The following is a 21,759-nucleotide window of genomic DNA, read 5'->3' as shown; positions in this document are numbered from 1 at the left end:
AAATCATTAAATGATATTTTCTTTTCATAATCTAATGCTGACTTAGGAAAAACATTAAATAATTGGCCTCCTTCAATTATACAATCATTCAATGCAATTTTTGAAGTCACTTGGCCCCACTCATTAAGTGACTTCATTATATAATTATTTAATGACTTTATCATTAATAAAACAACTTTATTAATGATAAATAATATCGATGCGCTCAATAAAGTCGTTCCACTAAGCCAACTGACAAAGTCTATTAATATCAAGTCCAAATGCACTTCCAAATATACCAACATGGACATAATTGACTTACTATAAATGATAAGTCCCTCAAATTGAGCAAATAGACAAGTGAGCCAACCACTGAACACACCATGACTCTAGGTGCCCCTACTGGATATAGAAATTCCTCAACAATGACTTACTATAAATAGTAAGTCTTTGAATAACCGCTTCAGTCAGTGATATTGAAGCTCAACATTGCCACCAAGCTATTCAAGCACCTTCCTAAAGATAGAAACCTTGACTTTCCAAAAATAGACACTATAAATAAGTGTGCAAATTAACTCAAATGAAGAACAAACCTGATCTCTGAAGTGGGATGGCCTCTAACTTTGCCAATTGGACCCTATGAACAACTCCATTCGTCTATGAGGGTTAGGAAATGGGCTAATCCTCTGACATATGATACTCATGAAATGGGGTTCATACATGTCCATTTTGTAATGTCCCCATTTTCATGAGCTTCTAACTTCTAGAGGATTAGCCTATTTCCTAATCCTCATAGGCTAATGGGGTTGTTCAGAGGGTCCAATTGGTAGAGCTAGAGACTAATTACCGCTCTAGTGGTTAGGATCGTTTAGGATTGCTCTTCATTATAGTCAAATTGAAACATTTACTTTTTATGCCAAGTGTCTATTTCAAGAATGTGTGAGTTTCTATCTTTAGTAGGTTTAATGTCCCTTCTACTAGGTTTCACTTGAGACGAGTAAAACATGTAGAAGAAATGTTAGAATTAAACAATAACTATTTTAATTATAATATTCTTTCCAAATCCTAATCCCAAACCTTAAGGACATCTCCAAATCAGGTTTCCTAACCCTACATTATTCCATTCTCTTCTTTGGAGTGCACCCCCTAAGGCTTCTTCTTCGAAGGGACATTCCCTATCCACGACCTTATCACATATGCATATGTCGTCTTAATCAATCTTACTCATGTCGCTCTGATTGAGACAATTCTGACATACTGACATTATAGAGATTAGATCCAAGTGGCGTTGGCCAAATGGGGAGTTATGCCCTTCTTTGATACAATGCACTAAAGATGTTTGAGAGCATTCTATTTCCTTCATAAGGAATTCTCCTGATCTCTTCATAAAATACTAAATATTTCTATGAGAAAATCAATAACATCCTTTAATCCACTTAAAGTTTTACCTGTGTGCATTTTATATGAATAAATGAAAAGATACACACACACATATAATGCTAACGTAACTAGTATTATCAACTCGTTATTGCATCACATTGATCATATCATGGGTCTATAATTGGAGTATCTAATTTATATTTCTAAACATATCCATGATCTTATTTTAATGTATTTCCTTATTCCTAATGAATTTAGAAATATAATGTAATCATATACATATATATAATATGTATATATAATAACAATTGAGGATCTATTATCACATTTTTAATTTAGATTCATAATATTATTCTAGTGCATTTACCTATTGAATTACATATTCTAAACATTGCTTATCTATTGCCATGCAAATATACATAGTACTATCCTATCAGTATGGAATATTATTAATCTTTTTAGTGTGTACCTTGTGGATTATTTTAGGGTGCACCTTGTGGATTATTTTAGGGTGCACCTTATGGATTGGCACTTGTCTCAATGCTGACTTGGAAATCTCTCTCTCTCTCTCTCTCTCTCTCTCTCTCTCCCCTCCCCTCCCTCCCTCTCTCTCTCCCCTCCCCTCCCTGATTTCGGTGGTCACTTCCTATTCCCCCAACTCTTCTGTTGAATTGTTATTCGGTCTTCTTATTTCTATTTTATTGTGCACCCGACACTATTCTATCTTTTTACTTTACACATTGTAACAGACCTTCATCAATTAAATGTGCATGTAAGCCATCTAAACGTTTTATTAATGACAATTTGTTTTTATTTTATTTTTAGAAATGTGACTTTGATTTATATTAGCTTTTGGTTCTTTGCAGTGATTTTAGTTGTAACCATCTCAATGGACAAATACCACTAGAATTGGGATCTTTGACCTATTTGAAAATTTTGTAAGTATAATTTAGAAAGAAAATATTATTTGAAAAAATATATGGAGATTCTTTATATTAACTTTCTCTTACATTTGAAATTATTGATCTATTTATTTCAGGTCACTTTGCATGAATCATCTATCAGGTCATATTCCAAAAGAACTTGGGAACCTCACATACTTACAAAAAATGTGAGATCAGAACTTGATTACATACATAAAGATCATGCAGGATTTTTTAAAATCAGTACAAGAATCTCAAAATTCTATGGGCAATGACTGATTATTGAGTTATTTTCCTCCCTTTTGAGTAATAATTCAATAGTCATGTCAATTCTTTTGTGTTGGATAGGGATTTATATTCCAATGAACTATATGGACAACTTCCAGAATCGCTTGTAAATCTGACCCACCTTAAAATGTTGTAAGTTTGTATAACATTTCTCATATATATTCTTCTTTGTAAATTCATCATGTACATTTTATTTTTGCATTAAGATATGATAATTATAAGGTTTTCTAGAGCTATTGAAAGATCATTTTAACTTTTAAAAGAAATGTTTAATAGCTGTTTAATTTTAAACCAAATTTTTAAAAACCAAAAACTTACATAAAGCAAAATGGAGTTAAGTCTGTAATAATCGGTCAGGTTATCCAAATCAACGACTTGCAAATGTTTGTGTTTTTTCTTAGTTTTGAATGTATTGCAATTTGATAAATAAAATGAAGAAGTTTACCAGGAAGGTTAATATATAAAATTCACAATTTAAATGCAATGAATTACAAAACAATGACTGCAATGTTATTAAATGTTCAATACATGATCAAGTAGGCTTTCCAACATAATTTTCACACCCCGAATCAATATAGAAGACTTTGGCAAAAATCTGGAAATGATAATCAACACTCTGGAATTCTGAGACAACAGCAAACAATCCAAGAAATTCCAACTGCTTGGAGTATTGGATTAACATGTGGTACTGCTGTACTAAATTCAGACTAATATTAAATGCTAAATAGGCTTCTGTATGTAGCCCCCTAGCAAAGAAAGTCCTTCCTTATAAATTAGTGTGAGATGCTGGACTGTAGCTTCTATTTGATGCGTGAAATCTGGTATACATGGAAGCCAATGATGAATATTTGGGTCTGCAATTAATGAACATTTAGAAACCTTCAAACCCTTGATGTATTTCTCCAACTGAAGCACAAATAGAACTCCTAATATGTAAGTCCTTCAAAGCAATAATTTGCTTGATCTCTCACAACCTCAAAACTGCAAAAACAATGAAGATTGAACAATCTCAAATGCCCTGGTACAACTGGAACTTTTGTTTCAATTGCACAGGCTCCAAAGACATCAGATTTGCAAACACAAATGATCATCAATTATCAGGTTGATTTTCTTTTTGATGTGCTTTTATAAACCCATTCTCTTTAATAATATTTAAATCCACTTTTAGATATTTAATCGGGGTCTGGGGGGTTAGCCCCCCCAATACCTTAAGGCCTAAGGTAGGGGCTAGCCAAGCAAACCTACCATCTTTGTGTCCTTCTGTCTTTTAGTAAGGTACCCTACCCCCTAGAGGAGGGTACCTTACCTACAAACTTAGAGCCACTAAAACCTAGCCTATCTTGTCCTTAGGGTTAAGGGGGCTGGGACCCCTACTCCCCCATCCCTCACCCCCCACTGCCACCCCTCCCTTCTTTTTAGCTGGTGGACTTTGGATAGCTTGGGGGAGGGGGTGGGGGGGGACCTTATCAAAAGACAGAAGGAAACAAAGACAATAAGTTTGTTTGGCTAGCCCCTACTGTAGGCCTTAGGGTATTGGGGGGGCTAGCGCCCCCCCCCACCCACCTCGGGGGGAGGGGGGAAATCCTCACAACCCCCCCATCGCACACTGTTTGTTTGACCAGCCACTAAAACTAAGTGGACTGGGTCTACCCTCTAGGGGGTGCCTTACCGAAAGATGAAGGACACGAAGTTTCAGGTTATGCTAGTTTGTTAGGCTAGTTATGCTTACCCCTGTAGTTGGAGTGTCTTGAAGTTGGAAGGTACAGAGGATCCTCTACCTGAAAAGGACACAGAGACAGAAGGGGTAAGCCTACCAACGTGTGCGCAAAGACAACCATGCGTACATGAGCGCGCTATGCGCACAACCCCTTGGTGATTGGAGATTGCCATGACAACTTGCCCATACAGGGAAAATCTCAAGTTTGGGGGGCTAGACGATGATTTCATTGTCTAAACAGCCAAAGTCAGAATTTCCAACCTAGAAATCGACAGTTCCCTTGCATGCACGTGCTTACACACACATAGGCAGGCATGTGCATGTGTGTACAAACACACATGTGCGCACGTGCAATGAGGTTGGATTATAAATGCACTTTAATATCATTTAAAATAATATAACTTTCATGCACATTTACTTTAAAAAATACTTCAGTATTTCGGCCTCTAAAATATAATCCATTAATTATAGTTTAAGTCACTTAAATGAAAAATAACGTAACTCCAAAAATATTCGTTATTTCTCAATTCTGTCTAATCCTGAGTTATCCATTTGTCCACTGTACACCCCCTACTGCCTTACTAAAAATAGTAAGGTACCCTCTCTATCAACCACTGACTTACTATAAATAGTAAGTCCCTCATTCTCTGATTAAATCAAATCAATTGTGCATTGTAATCATAGCCTGTTCAGGTACCCTTCTATGAATAGTAGCATTGACTTTCCTGAAATAATCACTTACTATAAATAGTAATAGAACCGAATTGAGTCCAACAAATACCAAACCTAAATTTGTGTTGAGCGTTAATGGAGAATATACACTAATCTTTGTGAAAAGGGGACCCTCTATCCAATTGCCTTAGCCTATGAGGGCTAGTGATAGGGCTAAAGTGATAAAAACAATATCGTCCCAAAAAGGGGACATTACACTCTACCCTCCTTGAAATTGCTTGTTCCCAAGCAATCTCAGAAACAAAATAATGATTAGTTCACTAGATCCCAAGGCCAAAACTGTATAATGTCCTTGTAACACCAACACTATTATAGCTAACAGTACTTGCCGAATCCAATCAATACCAACAAGTGTCATAGGAGGAAACAACTCAAAAGAAAGCAACTCAGAAGGCTGACAAAGTTTACTTCCCAAAATTGCAAAAGGTAAACCATCACATACACTATTTAACACATGGGCCACTAAACTATTCATGTGAAATAGGTCATGCACATGAGGGTCAAAAGTAAAACTATATCATGTACATACATCTCAACACCATGTACACACTCAAAAGAACCTTTGCGAGCTCTGTTTGAAACCATGATGCACCAGAAGGATCCCGGGCACTATAAGCAATGCCCAACTCTGAACTGGGATCAAGAGAATCACCGAAATCAACCTTAAGTAGAGGAGTGTCATTTGGCAACTTGACATCCGACTCCAACAAAGGGACAGTCATATCTTTGAATTGACTCCTAAGGTGTTCCCAATCCAATACCTTTGTACCTTGAAGTAGTAAATAGGCCAAACATTGTGCACATCATCACGTTCCTCCTACCTTCTCATTGCAAAGGTCTCATCCTTTGTATTGTGAGCTTCTACTTGATGTGATTCCCTTTGTTTCTTTGCTTGATCTAGCTGGTTGCAATGTTCTTTGACCTCTTGCAAATGGTGTTTTGTAATGTCCTGATGCCCTTTGGTCATACAACAAACTAAGCATGCAAAGATGTCTTTGTAGAAATGTTTATAGCCATACGATGATACTAGTTCAAGTCGTGCAGTCAAACCAGTGAAACCCCATGTATAGCAAAATAGTCTGTATGGTGCGTATGTTAGATGGATGCCATGACAGAAAGGTAATTCATATGGTGAGAAAACAATCTGTATAGTAAGGCAAGTAACTTGTACAGTGAGTGCGAATCCCGTATAGTGATTAGGAAGTCCATATGGTAGGAATGGGGGTGACACATATGATGAGTGAATTCCTATGTAAGGTGAGTCTAGTCGCCAAGTGATGAGTGATTCAGCCATACCTTTCTTTTGTCTTTAGATAATGATTCCCTTGGTACAAACACAAAATATAAAATTGTGACACAAAACAATAATTTGCAAGTCAGAAGATGTAAGATGAATTATGTTAAAATGATAGCACTTAAAATTACAATATTTTCAAACAAAGAGTGAGAGCAAAGCAAAATAGGGTGAGGAGTTACTCCCATTGAAACTACAAATGCCAAATAGGGAGGAGCTTCCACCACCAAAATGATAGGCAACATAACTCCTACTGGAATTTGTAATATCAAATAAGTATCCAAGTTCACATCCCTACAACCTACAAGACGACATTAAATATCCCTTAGGATAAACTCCCAAGAGTTTACAAAATGTGCCAACATGGCCAACACCTATGGACAATAAAAAAAATTGGGCCTGACATTAGAATCCTCCCAATCTGAAAATTGCTTTTCCTCAAGCAATTGCAGATTTAGATGCTCCAAAGTTTGTTTGCCTTCCCAAGTGGCATCCTCAATTGGAAGATCCATTCCATAAGAAACTCCTTGATGATGCTTGACCTAAGCCTTTTCTCTTGGACGTCGATGATCTCGGTCGACTCTAGAATTAATTTCCCTCCTCATCAATGGGAGGCAATTCCTTTAACAACGTGATATACTGTTTGACAACCTTCTTCAAACACGAAAAATAAAAAACATTGTGAATTCGACTCCCTTCAGGAAGCTCCAATTCATAGGAAACTTTGCTTACCCTCCAAACCACTTTGGAGGGTCTATAGAAACATGGCCTCAACATCTCCTTACCACATGTCTTTAGGGAGTATTGTCTATATGGTTTAAGTTGGAGGTATACCAGATCACCAACCTCAAAACTTTGCTCAATCTGGTGTCGATCAACATACATATTTTGCTGGTTTTGTGTCCTCCATAAGTTATCCTTGAGAGATCTCAGGATATTCAAACACTCTTGTAGCTAGTCTTTGTTCTTCAATGTAAGACTGTCACCCAACACCATATCCATGAATGATGAAGGTTCCTAATCATATAATGCTTTGAAGGGTGCCATGCTTATTGACAAGTGATAGGTGGCATTGTAACAATGTTCACCCCAACGTAGTCAATGAACTTATGCCTTTTGCTGTACTGAAACATAGTTCCTCAGATATCCCTCCAACCATTTGTTCACAATCTCCATTTGTCTATCCATCCGTGGGTGGTAACTCGTGCTTGGCGACAACTTTGTCTCTGCCAACTGAAATAACTCCATCCAAAAGGTTTTGAGGAAACAACTATCTTTGTTGCTTACTATGTTCCGCAAAAGACTGTGCAATTGGAAAAGCTCATGACAAAATAACTTGACCACTTGAGCTGCCTAGAATGCGGTGGGGATGGTGAAGAAATGTGCATACTTGGTCAAGCGATTGACCATGAAAAAGAAGTCATCCTTTCCTTGTACTTTTGGTAGTCTAGTGATGAATGTCAATCAAAATGCTATCCCACTTGGTTAGGGACTAGCAATGACAAAGTAGTCTCGCAGGTAATGTGTGCTCGGAATTATTCTGTTGGTAAGTGTAGCATTCCCATACATGCTATAGGATGTCATTCTTGAGGCCCTTCCATGAAAATTGTTCTTCTATTTGTCTGTAGGTTTTTAGGTATTTTGGATGTCTGGCCAAAGGTGATTCGTGTATCTCCTTTAAAATTCTTTCCTTCATCTTGGACTCAGTTAACAAACAAATTTTTGACTTGTAATAAATGATGTCGACGACCACCTTATACTTGTAATCCTGCACCTGATCATCCATTAGTTGGCACATGAATTTTTTCTGAGAGTATTTAACCAGCATATGTGCTTTCCAATCCATCAAGATTTGGGATAAAGAGCATATGGTAGGCTTCTTGATAGTGCATCAACCACCATGTTGGTTATTCCTTCAACATACTTAATGTTAAAAATAAATGCTTAGATTTTACCTACTCACTTTTGTTGATGTTTGTTTAGGTCCCTTTACTCTAGGAAATATCTTTGGTGGTTGTAGTTTGTTCGCACGAAAAAAAGTGCTCTAACGAGGTATTGTCAAAACTTTATGAGTGTCTGCATAATGGTGAACATCTCCTTGTCGTAGATGGAGTAAAATCATTCTGCTCTAGAGAGCTTCCGACTCTCAAACACAATTTGGTGATGGTCCTGCATTAACATTGCCTAATGGCGTCTTTCGATGCATATCACTCTAGGATAAAGGGATGAGTGAAGTTTGGTTGTGCCAGAACTGCACAGGTACTCATGACTTCCTTCAGTTTGTCAAAGGTGTGTTGTGCTTGCTCATCCCAATCGAAGGATCCCTTCTTTGTTAGATTTGTCAGTGGTGTTCTGAGTTGTGAGAACTCCTTTGCAAACCTTTTGTAGTACTTGCATAACCCAAAGAATGCACACAAATTTGAGAGATTTTTTGGAGGTGGCCAATCCAAAATGGCTTGAATCTTCTCTTAGTCTACCTTGAACCCCTTAGGTATTAATGATGTGTCCCATGAACAAAACCTCATTCATTCCAAATTCACATTTGGACCCTTTGACAAATAGTGATTTTATCTCCAGAAGTCCTAGCACTTCCTCCAAATGTCTCAGATGTTCCTCCCACGTTTTATTGTAAATCAGTATGTCATTAAATAATACTAAAAGGAACTTGCACAGTTGCTTGTTGAAGATGTGGTTCATGCAGGACTGAAAAGTGGTGAGGGCATTGGTCAGCCCAAATGGAATGACCAAGAACTCATAGTGTTTGTAATGGCAATAAAAGGCTGTCTTCTCTGTGTCTTTCTCCTTCATACAGATCTAATGTTAACTGGATCGAAGATCAATTTCAGAAAAATAGACTGTGCCATTTTAGTTGTCCAACAACTGATCAATCTTGGTGATGCTGTATTTGTTTTTGATGGTAGTCCACATATATTTGGAGGGATACATCCTTCTTTACTGGCTTTACCAATGATGCAAAGGGGCTAGATCTAGGCTGATCTGTCTTGTGTCGAAGAGTTCCTGGATTGTTTTCACTATCTCGTCCTTGAACTTCTTTGGATGGTTGTAGTTTGTGGTGATGATAGGCTCGGCTCCTTTCAAGTTGATGGTGTACAGGGGTATACTCTCCACTTCGAAGGAGAACTCCATCCTCTTGAAGCTTTGACTATACTCATCAAGAGTCTCCATCCATTATATGCCCAATATAACCTCCATGTCATCCAAATCTAATACAAAGAAGTCATTTTTTATCTTGTGGTTTCTCATGTTAATGCTTAGCTGTGGAGCCAAAAGGGTACGTGACAAGATGTTTCTCCTACCACCTTGACTTCGAACCCTTGGTGCACCTTTGTCTGTAAACCCCTTCTATTCATAAGTGACAAGTTGATGAGGTTGAGTGTGGCCCCATTGTTGAGCATGACCGTCTTGTTGTCCCTGGAGTGTACCGCATCCTCAGAATATAGTACACCTTGAAGTACCAACAAGTGTTGTGATGATGCCCCCTCACTGTACCATTGTGGCAATCCTCTTAGCACAGTTTGTGTTAACCTCCTGGGAAGCTTGTTGACCTTCTCCTTTAGTTTCAAGTTCCTCATGTTCCTCGTCATCAAACATCACCTCAATTTAATGGATTTTTTTTCTAGGCATCAGTGCCCTAGTTCCCATGGGTCCTTACAATCAAAACAAAGTTTTTTTCTTGTGAGCTCCTTTTGGGTGACCTCATCCAATGATGGCTTCTTTGGCTAGGGCTTGTTATCTTTTTCCTTCAAAGTGACGCTGGCTTGGGATGTGAATAACTCTTGGAGGAAGAAGAGGAGGATGCCACCATGTCACATTTCTTCTTAATTGCTTGGTGGAGCATGATGGGGTTGAATCCCTTCACTCAACCTTTCAAAGGTTCCATCAGTTTCTCAATGAACAATGCAAACAATCACTTCTCTAAGATATTTGTTACCAGTATGGATAATATTTGAAATTCTGTAATGTAAGTGTTGACTGATCCAGATTACTTCAGTTGTGCCAACTACATGAAATTAAGTTTCAGATTCTTTCTATTAAAGTAGTCAATCAGCTTTTTCGTGAACTTAGTGTATGAAGTCACTTGATCGTTGCGAAGAGTGACCATTCCATGATGCCACCATTTGTGTGCAACTCCTTCCAGATGAAGAGCTGCAAATTTTATGGCCTCATCTTCAAGCATCTGGTTGGTCTAGAAATAGGTATTTTCTTTCTATACCCAAGCTCATGGTGATGTTACTCTTGTCCCATCAAAGGATGGAAAATTAATCTGGCCAACATTCCATTTTATATCATTGTTGTAGTAGCTTTGACCTCTACCTCTTGAGTATTTCATTTGGAGATCAACATAATCCCTTAAGGATATATCTCCCTCAAGATTCGTATTCCCCTAGTCTTGATTCAACTATTCTTGCAACTCCTGAACAGTGGGCTCTTGTTCCATGCGTCGTGCTTTATTTTTTTGGGAAAATGTTAGCATTAATGGTCAAGAGTGTGAGTGTTATGGATTTGACCTCGCAGTCATCGAATTATCGTGCTCTTCGTTGGGATCTCCATTTTTTCTCCCCAATGCCAACTATTGTGAAGTATCTTCCATGATCTTCTGTCGTTGCTTCCCTCTGACTATAAGTTTTTTGAGCCAAGCTTGACTTCTAGATATTTCTCCTAATTATAGCCATGATTTCTGTGGTAGGATCCTAGAGGTCCTCCATTCTGTTGGAAAAATGGTATCTCCTTCTAGTATATACTTTGAGCGCCTTATGCATTCACAACCCAATAGACTAGTAAAATCACTAGCTCTGAATCACTATAATGTCTCGATACCCTTCTGGTCGTACGATAAACTGAGCATGCAAAGATGTCTTTGTAAAAATGTTTGTGGTCATACATTGGTACCAGTTCAAGACATAATGTCAAATCAGTTAAGCCCCACATGTAGCAGAATAGTCCATACGATGTGTACAGTGAATGAATGCAACGAGAGGAAAGTAATCCTAGCGTGGAGAAAACAAACCATATTGTAAGGCAAGCAGCTCGTATGGTGAGTGTGAAGCCCACACAGTGATTAGTTTCTCCTTACGGTGGGAATGGGGGTGGCGTATGGTGAGTACATTCCTTTGTACAATGAGTCTAATCACTGAGTGAAGAGTGATTCAGCCATACGGTCTAGAGCTCATTTAGTTGGTGTGCCTTCCTCCCATCTTAAAACAATGATTCCCTTGGTATGAGCATAGTATAAAGTAGTGACTAAGAGCAATAATTTGCTAGTCAAAAGGTGCAAGATGAATTATATTAATAATGATGGCACTTCATATTACAATATTCTCAAACAAAGTGAGAGAAAAGAAGAATAGGGTGAAAAGTTACTCCCACCCAAACTACGGATGCCAAATAGGAAGGATCTTCCACATCCGAAATGCTAGACAACAGAACTCCAAGTGGAATTCACAATATCAAATAAATATCCAAGTTTGCATCCTTACAACAACCTTCAAGCCGGTATTAAATATCCCTTCGGATAAACTCTTGAGGGTTTACAAAAATGCCGACAAGGCCAACACCTTCAAACAATAAAAATAAAAATGGGCCCAAGTGATAATTAAATTAATTGTCAGGGCCAAACATGCAAAATATTATCATATTAATTTATTTAATAATGTTGGGGTCATCACATGTTTTACTTGGGCAACCAATAACCTTGCCTTATTAGCCCTTCGCAACCATTCATCGCATAAGACTTGTGTCTTGTTCTCATCTTCCAAGATCCGATATACAAGTCACAAATTATGTTTAACACCCAAATCTTGAGTGTCATTGCCAGTAACCTTCATACAATCCTCTTCCACACATGGAATGATTATGTGTAATAACCCTCAACAAGTGATATCTTAATTAAACATTAATTTTCCTTCACAAGATTAATGGTTTGACATTTCGTCAAACACTTTGCATGAAATCTCTATCTCACTGTATTTATCTTTAGATTACTTCCACTTGCTTTCAATGGTTCAAATCTAGTTTAGACACATGCAAATGGTTATTAGATGTCCAAACAAGGAAGCTGAAGTACAAATGCAATATTTTTTGACCATTCAAATACATACATATGATTTCAGCCTGTGAAATGTGCATCTACAACCAATAGACATTTATATAAACACTTGGCATGCAATCTAATGACTGAAACACATAACTACGACTCTCATGAAATTTGCAATTAAATAAAGAACCTACAGGTGGCTTCTGTAGATATCAAATTGCAGCAGATTTGTATGAGGAACAACATACAATAGTATGCTCCTTCCAACTTAAGGCAGATCACAGTTAGCATGTAATAGACATTGCCCCAATAAAGAAAACATCAAACTCCAAAGAAAAACGCAAGTTTGCAACTTATAGTTTCTATCTCCAAACCCTTTCGAATCAGACCAATCCACTCACAAATATCAGCTTCTCTTGCACAATTAATATAGTTGAGAAGACAAATCAAATTGCTATACTTTAGCAGCAATTTGCACTACCAATTTCAGACAATCTTGCACTATACTTTAGTAGTGGATAACAAATCCTCAGAACAAACCCTTATACTTCAGCAAGGGCACAAACTTTAAAAATTTAGAAAGCCACAAAGGCAACAAAAATAAATAAATATTCAAGCGTGCTTTTCCCAATGAAATGAGCTCTTATTTATAATCTTTCGTTTGCCAAAGTTTCCTAAAAAACTCCACTTCAGAAATTGTGGAAGTTTCCCAAAAGAAGTTAACACTAGAAACTTTCCAACACACTTTTTAGAAATATTACTTAATGTTATTATTATAATAATATAATTATTATTATAATAATGCAACTTAATAATTAATGAATAAATAAGAGCTCATGCAATTATTAACTTTATTTACTGTGGGTGACGACCAACTACTGAAGCCACCCAATGCACTGCCAAAAATAGCAACTGCCAAAAATAGACCTACTAAAAATAGTAAATCTACCGCTGGGACCCCTAAAACACCTTGTCAACTCACGAGGGTCACTATGCTGAGCTAACTCCCTCAACTATGTAGACCTGCCAAAAACGGGGACATTACATTATTACCTCATCATAGTGCAAATAATTCTGACTACTGCCTCAAAAAACAAAATTGTTAGAGCTTGTATCCTCTAAACATTCATTTTGACTATCCAACTCGCATGCCAATGTTGGTAGATCCTTCCACAATGTTTTTGTCATTTTCTAACACATCCAAATTGTTAGTAAACAGTTTTTCTCATATGAGTTCATATGCAAAAACAGAGAAAAAGTGTATACCACAAATGAATTCCTACAAAAGAGGCTAAAGAATTCTTTGCTTAAAATTTCCTCAATGAAAATAGGTGTGGCTACCTTTATTGCAATGAGAATTTTTTGATCTAAAAACTCAACAGAAAGACCTTCTCAGAATACAATCTGCTAAAAGTGTTAAACCAACTTATTTCATCTCATCAATGTAAAACAAACTTTTATGCTGAGAAACCACCCAATTTTAATTATCAAGATTATCCACATAATTGAAAATTAAGTAACCAAGTAGGTAGATTAATAAACTAACTTGTCACAGCATTCCAAGTTCTAAATCACAATCTCAGAATCCACAACACACGATCAAGAGTTTCGCATAAATAGTATTTTCAGAAATACTGATTTAACCAAGTAGAGAGTAGTATCTACTTACAAAGCCATTAATCAAAATCAAATTGTAGAGTTTTTCTTCGTATTAGCAGAGTTCTGATATGCTACTCCTAAAACTTGAAATAAAACCACAAACAGAAACAGTTCTGTCTATCGATCTGTTGGAGAATTTCTAACCCCTACACCATACTAGTTATTACATATATATAGGCATGGGGCTAGACCACTGCCAAAATTACCCCGCCAGGAGTTAATAGTCTTTTGGTTAACATAATTGTTAACCGAAAATGCAAGAAAAGAAAAATGACAAAAGAAACTATAACTAAGCGACTAAGTGAAACTGCTTCTCTTGATCAGGTAGCGCTGTCTCCACTGGCCACACCTCTCACCATCTTCCACGTTTCATAGGCAGTCGAAAAGACTGAAATAACAGATTGATGTGGCAAGCCAATATAGGCAAACTGTTGCTTCCAGATCTCTTTCATCTTCTTCAGTTTAGTTACCTTCTCTTCGTGCATTTCTAAGTGCTTTTGATTGATGATTAACATAGCTTCAGTGTGCGCCATGTTAGAAAAATCTTGCTTAGTTGGTGCCTTCTTGTCTTGCAGTTCTTGAAGCTTCTTTTGAACCTCTTTGATTATCTCATCCGATTGGGCAACGGAGTCGTCTTCCTTCCCTGTGAATTGTTTGACAAACCACTTAAGGTCACCTTGGATAATTTGGTGTATAACCGTAAGTTTTTGCAATGTCTCTTTAATTTCAGCTACCCCCTATGTCAATGCTTCATTCCACCATTCGATGTAGTCTTTGATGACATACAGGGCCTTTTCGTCTAGACCAGCCACAGGGCATTCGGCCTGGAACTTCTACAAACCGAGCTCTTGCACGTCCTCTAACCACATTACCACCTTTGCCCAGTTGTTCTTCTCCTTTTCATATCCTTCGTTGCTTGTCTCCACCTTCTTAGTAATGTTTGATATTTCTTTCGAAGCATGGTCCAAGTGGCCTATGTGTTTTACAGTGTCATCCAGAACATCTTGGACCCATTCGCCTGTTGTTTTCGCTACTGCTTTATACTTGTGCAGGTTCTTTAGTGATTGCTGATTAGTCACAGAGGACACATCGATGATTGCTGACATTTCATTGATTGGTTTTGCTTCAGGGTGAAGGATAGCATTAATGTATTGTGCCATGTTTTTGATTGTTTCCTTCATCTCTTGCTTGTCCTGTCCATCTTTCCATACTCTGTGCACAATCTTTTTATTAGACACTTCAAAGAATTCCATGTCCACTTCGCGATTCCCTTTTCCTAGATCAACCTTTGTTATTTGGTAGTCCTGAGGAGCTAAGGAATCACATGAGCTTCCATCTGGTGGTGTAGCTATCTTTGCTGACCAACGTCCTAAATTCTTATTAACGTTAATCCTTGCCTTAGTCCTTGCCTTCTTTACTTTAGGTGTTTTGCCAAGATACTTACTGACCAAGTCATCAATTGGCATGGATATTGGGATGATGCTCCTCTTCTTTTCCATTGATGTCTCTAACCATTTAGGCATAGCCTGATCCTTTTCTGTGACAGGGGAGAATTTGGCTAAGGTGAGGGTACTTACCTGGCCCTCGGTAGTCGCTGACAAGCTCTGAGATTCACGTACATTATCCGCCATAGGTGGATCTTTTGAAACCTCTAGATCAACGGTTATGGCACCCTTGCTCTTGATGGCTGATGCTTTTCTCGTGCTTGAACAGGTCACCCTCTTGATCTTTGGAGTTGCCTCTTGAACCTGAAGTTGAAGTGGCTTAGGAACTACTTCAACTTCAACTTCAACCGGACCTGTAACAGGATTAGGAACATCTCGATTAGTTCACTTTTTGGGAGTCTTTTTACCTTTAATATTTGAAAACTTCCCAGAAAGATTAGGAGTGGCAACTGTCTTTGATTTTATCCATTTTGTAGTCCTAGCTAATACATCTTTAGTATGAGAGTAGATATCATCTTCTTCCCTCTTTCCCCAATCAATTTTGGGAATGGGCATGCACTCAATCTGATCAATGTAGAATGGATCGAGCACCTCCTCAGAATCTTCATCCTTCAGTCCACATGTATCCAACTCCACATTAAACATAATGATCTGTTTAATGGTTAGGCGCGACCACAGTCTCCTCCTCACTTCAAATTCATTAAGGGCTCGTTTGGCGAGCGGAATAGGAGTACGTATTCCAAAAATTTTGAATTCCTTGTTTGGATGCACCAAAACGGAATTGGAATAGGAAGTAAAATAGAAATACGTATTCCAATTTTGGCCCAAAAAAGGGGTTTTGCAATTCCACCCAAATAGGTTTTATTGGAATACGTATTCCTATTCCACTTTTTTTTATTTTAGAAAACATAAATTTTGGGGTCCGCAAATTCCCATCAAATATTGGCTGAACCAAATGGAGAAGAGGAATACGTAGCCCCATTTTCTATTCCAGAATACGTATTCCTATTCCGCTTGCCAAACGGGCCCTAAGGCAATTCGCCCAATAATCTTCTAATTGTGGGGTGTGAACCAGGGATGCTGCATCCTTAACATTGTTTCTGACAAAGCCAGTATAATCAAAACCTAACTAAGAAATTAAGGGTTTAAAGCACAAACAGGCTAATGATCCTCTTGCCAACATAGCTTCTTTTAGGCTGGGACATCTATAATGTCCAATCTCAATAGGGAAGAATACTGAGGAAGACCTTTTTGAAACTTGAAAAAACTCTACCACAGAAGCAAATTGCCTACATATCTCATATAACGCTATAGAGTCTAAACAATAACATGGTAACTTCAAGGGTTCACCAGAAAAGCCACCCACTCTGATATATGTGAATCTGGGAAATTGAATGTAAAAGCAGCCATAGATTTGCACAACCTGCATAGCTTCTTCTGACATCTTATCATTCTCATGACTTTGGAGTTCAAATACTAGTTTCCCTAAAAAGACATCATTTACCTTCCTAAACTCCTTACATAGTGTAGTTTCTTGAAGATCATTGTAATACTGGTAAATGGGTATTTCATCAACCCAAGGCATATGTGGAAGATGCTCCCATTCCTTAGATGCTGCTAGGATGTAAATCAGATAAGAAGACAAGAAAAATGAGCCAAAGTTGTTAACTGCTATTAAACCCTTATGCAAATTTTTGGCTATCAGGTCAGCCCAATCAATGAATTTACTCCAACAATTTTCTGTATGAAAAAGTACATCCAGGACTCCCAGTGGAAAGCATGCTCATTCCTTAACCCTATTCAACAGGAGGACAATGTCTGTGATTTCCTTTATAAAATACTCAATAGTTAATGGCTTAGGCAATCTAGAACCCCCCTCTGCAGGTTTCAGGAGCCAGGATTGAGCTACCTTACTATCATAGCTGCTTTTCATTTCAGCATATAGACGCCCAGCTTCTTCAAACATTCATGGCTCATAGGGTTCTTTATGGGGAATTCTAAAAGCTGAATTGACACTGGTTTTGCTGATTTTAACAATCACCTCTCCTGAGACTTTCTTAATGCACCTGGAAGCAGGGTCGTAATGATTTGCACATTCGATGACAAGTTCTGGGCATGTGATTGTAGCAAGAAAAGCGGCGGCTTCTAATAACCCACTATCAGGTAACTTCTGGGAAATGGGGCCTGACTGAGTGTTTTTGGTTCTTTCAATAACATCAGATAAATTCTTATTTACCAGAAATGTATCACGGATTTCATGCAATGAATTGAGCAAAAATGGCTTTTCAAACTTGGGCATTTTTGGACAGAATAGTGTCATGATTGCTAAGAAAGACAGGTTTGAAAGATACTACCTGAATTACCCCAAAACAAAGCAAACACAATTGAAATTGCAAAGGGTTATGATTATGCACTTACAATTTGACAGAGACACAACCTGCAATTCACTCTCCCTACCCAACAGTATTGGAATTTCTTTGCAAATGGCGAAATGAGTGGGAAAAGCTAAAATGAATGCATTTAAGGACTGGTTTACATAGGAAATCGTAGGACAGATTTGGTAAGTTAATGCAATAATTACTTATTCGTGCGACATGCATTGGAAAAGACCCCGTGAGTGTTTTTCTTTAAATGCCCATCAAATCCGCATGCTTACTGACATGCCGTGTCATCATGAAATGACAAACTTAGCCTTTCACCAACTCTTGCCATATTTGAACACGTGCCTCCTTAAAGTCCTTCATTTATAATCTCACATGTCTTGGGAAGTGCTAAATTGGGACCCACGTTGCCTTGGCTCGAAAATTTGTAACCTACATGAAAACTAACGTCAGTATGTAAAATCAACATTGAAGCTGAAGTTGAAGCTTGGTTGATCAGGCTTCAGCTTCAACTTCGACTTCACTAAGACCAACTCGGGAAAAGAAAGTGGACTTTGACATATGAAAGACTGATGCGGGCTCGAACTTGAAGCTGAAGCAAACCGAAACTTCAAGTTCCACTTTAAAGTTAAGGAAGACTTGGGACCGAAACATGCTAGGGTGTGAGAAAAATATAAGTGATAACACACACCATGATTAAGCTCAATAGTTTGGCTGCAATGTGAATCAGCATGTGCATGAGTCTCCCTAATCTCAACGGTTTCATCATGGGATCCTCTTTGTTCTTCCAAATGGATTGATTCATGAATGCCATCATCTTCATGCAACATGTGCATCTCCAAATCTGCCTCCTTGGCTTCCTCCTTAATGCATTTGAGGCCTTCCTCAAGCTCCTTTACCTCATTATATGTACATTGGTGGTCAAGCTCCTAAAAACCGAATGTGAAGCCTAGACCTTATCTTCTCATTTTATTCCTACTCATTATAGTAGTTCTTGTAACCTGATTATTGAGTTTGTAAGTAGAACCATCTTCATGATCTGATTTAGTAGCTCTACCATACTTGCTCACATTGTGCCCATGAATGAAAGTTTCTCCTTTAGATGAAATTGTTTCCTTATACAACCTCCTAATTTATGTTACCAACCCAATCTTATAAGGCCTCGAGATTAAAAAAACAGTTCAGAAAATTATTAAGAGAGTATTTTGCTTTAAAAACATCTGATATATTTTGATCGTCCTCAATGTCATGTCCCCAAATTTTAATGTAATAATTAAATTAAATTAATTAATTAACTGGTCCTAGAATTTAAATAATATAAGGATCTTTAACTAGTTACTTTAATTAATTAATATGGGGCCCAAGTGAATATTTGTATTTGTGGTTTCAATTAATTTAATATATCTTAGACTTATTTTTATTTTTAGTTTTTGTTGGTAAGTGTTGTCAGCTATCTTTGTACACCCTCGAAGAGGTTTTCCCCGATGGGTATTTAAGCATGGCTTGTAGGTAGTCGTAGGTATGCAATTTGGATTATTTATTTGTACTGTGAATTCCTATTGGGATTCTCTATTGTTCACCATTGTGGAAGTGAAAGATCTTCCCTATTTGGCTCTCCGGTTTCGGTGGGATTCAACCCTCACCCTATTCCATTCTGCATTACTTGCTCGGATCTGGCACATCCGCGCACCATCTTTGTTATAGATTCATTTATATATATTAATATATCTCTGGGTTCCATTGCTTTGGCATTAATTGTTTGGCAAAATACATGTTCAGGCATCTTGTTCATAACTCATTCTGTATACCCTGTGGCGTAACATATTGTGCGGTCGTCTTCACATTCACCGTACATCTACCCCTTACTACTGTATGGTCTCCAAAGGCTACTGTACGGCCTCTAAGAAGCAACCATATGGCCTCCAAGAAGCAACTAGACAACCCCCCTTACAACTGTACGACCTCCAAGAAACAACTGTACAACTACTAGCAGCTATCGTACGGCTTCCCGAAGCAGTGACGGAGAACTACCTGAAGCATTGACCTGAAGCATTGGCCACCCGAAGCACTGAGGGAGAACTACCTGAAGCATTGGCCATTCAGAGCATTGAGGGAGAACTACCTGAAGCACTGACATGAAACACTGCCACTCGAAGCACTGAGGGAGAACTACTTGAAGCGCTGGCTACCCGAAGCATTGAGAGAGAACTACCTGAAGCATTGACTTGAAGCATTGGCCACTTTAAGCACTGAGGGAGACTACCTAAAGCACTGACCTAAAGCACTGGCCACCCGAAGCACTGAGGGAGAACTACCTGAAGCATTGACCACCTGAAGAATTGAGGGATACTACTTGGTGCCTACGACAAGACTACTTGAAGTATACTACAGGACTTCATAAGGAAACTCTAGAACGAAACATTACAGTGGTATCAGAGAAGAAACCATTCGGGAGCATCTCTGAAACTTTTGGGAACATTACCGAAACCATTCAGGAACATCTTCGAAACTTTCGGGAACATTACCGAAACCGTTCGGGAACATTACAGTGGTATTAGAGGTGGTGATCTTGCCAGCTTGCTAGGATGATTGAGAGATTTTGGTATTTGAATTACACTATGGCATTGGACAGCAATGGAGAGTGGTGGTTGAAGGCACTACAAAAGATTGACAAAGAGCTCAGCGAGGGTGTCGATCTTCCATTAGATAAATTGGAAGTATGTTTGTGTCAGGTGGACCAATTACCTTCACGATTTATACAGAGAATCCTCTCTTCGATTAAGGATGCCTTAAGTCAACCTAGGCTTTTGAGACACCATGACAAGGATAAAAGATTGGCAGTTGCAACATGTCTCAATGAGGTCTTGAGAATTTCGGCTCCTAAAGCACTGTATAATGATTACACCATGATAGAGGTATTGCAATTGATAGTTGACAACTTTCAAAGTCTTGATGACTTCATTAGTGACCCTTTTGGTACGAGATCTGCAATATTGGAGAATTGTGCAAATGTCAAAGTAAAAAATCTTCTCTTAGATCTCGAGTTGCAAAATTTGGTCCATGGTATGTTTCATCACTTCATGGTCACCATCAAGGAAGATCATGATACTAAGATTCCAGTTGCCATGGAGAGTCTTATGATTTTGTGCATTGAAGAGATGGATGAGATATCCCAACCCATCACATCTATTTTATGGGCTATTCGTAATCTAGAATGTATCTCCTCTATAGCAGCATATAGATTGATCAGTAATGTTTTCAAGCATTGTGAAGAAAAACTAATATCTCATTTGCACAAGTGGGAGAAAATGGATGACAACGATAAGGGTGATGCTTTACATTAGGAGAATGAAGGCATGATTGCAAGGTCACTCTAGGAGGATTTGCTAATTCTTTCTACTACACCAACATGGGAGAACACCAAAAAAATGAAGTTGCTTGCACAGATCTTGTGAAGACATGGACGAATCAAGTTGTGCCCATCACTGAAGTTGTGCTCGAGGTTGTGCCTATCACCAAGGCACTATCCGCTGAGGAAGTTCCATCATTGAGTTTGTATTCGTCCCCAAGACTGTATCCGTCACTGAGGTTGTGTTTGTTGCCGAGGCTCTATGTCTATCACCAAAGCTATGTCCATCATTGTGGTCTTGTCCATTGTTGAGGTTGCATGTCCGTCACCGTTGTCATAGCTGTCATTGTCGTGTTTGTCACCAACGCCGAGTCCGTGTCCGTTGTCGAGTTCGTGTCCATCACCAGCACCAAGTTTGTGTCTGTCATCGACGCCAAGTCCGTCATCGAGTTCGTGTACATCACCATTGTCGTGTCTGTCACTATCGTGTTCGTCACCGACGTTGAGTTCATGTCCGTCATCGAGTTCGTGTTCGTCATTGAGTTTGTGTTTGTTAT

The 21,759-nt window shown here is 38.3% G+C and overlaps 1 protein-coding gene across 4 annotated transcripts in view; it reads left to right on the top strand.

Annotated features, from left to right (window-relative positions):
- LOC149571915 (putative LRR receptor-like serine/threonine-protein kinase At1g53440) overlaps positions 1-21,759 on the top strand; it is a 262,162-nt gene that overhangs the window by 8,734 nt on the left and 231,669 nt on the right. For all 4 annotated transcript variants that reach the window (XR_016359885.1, XM_089813318.1, XM_089813317.1 and 1 more), the window contains 3 exons: positions 2,226-2,297; positions 2,399-2,470; positions 2,631-2,702. Coding sequence is in view for 3 of the 4 variants with exons in the window: in XM_089813318.1 (XP_089669444.1) it covers positions 2,226-2,297; positions 2,399-2,470; positions 2,631-2,702 (216 nt within the window). In the remaining variant the exon portion in view is untranslated. The remainder of the gene's footprint in view (positions 1-2,225; positions 2,298-2,398; positions 2,471-2,630; positions 2,703-21,759) is intronic.

Source organism: Cupressus sempervirens, chromosome 2 (genome assembly GCF_028749045.1).
Source record: "Cupressus sempervirens isolate cs-2001-9-10 chromosome 2, ASM2874904v1, whole genome shotgun sequence".
NCBI lineage: Eukaryota > Viridiplantae > Streptophyta > Pinopsida > Cupressales > Cupressaceae > Cupressus > Cupressus sempervirens.
The sequence above is the reverse complement of the archived record's forward strand: the minus strand, read 5'-3'. Positions and strand labels throughout refer to the sequence as shown.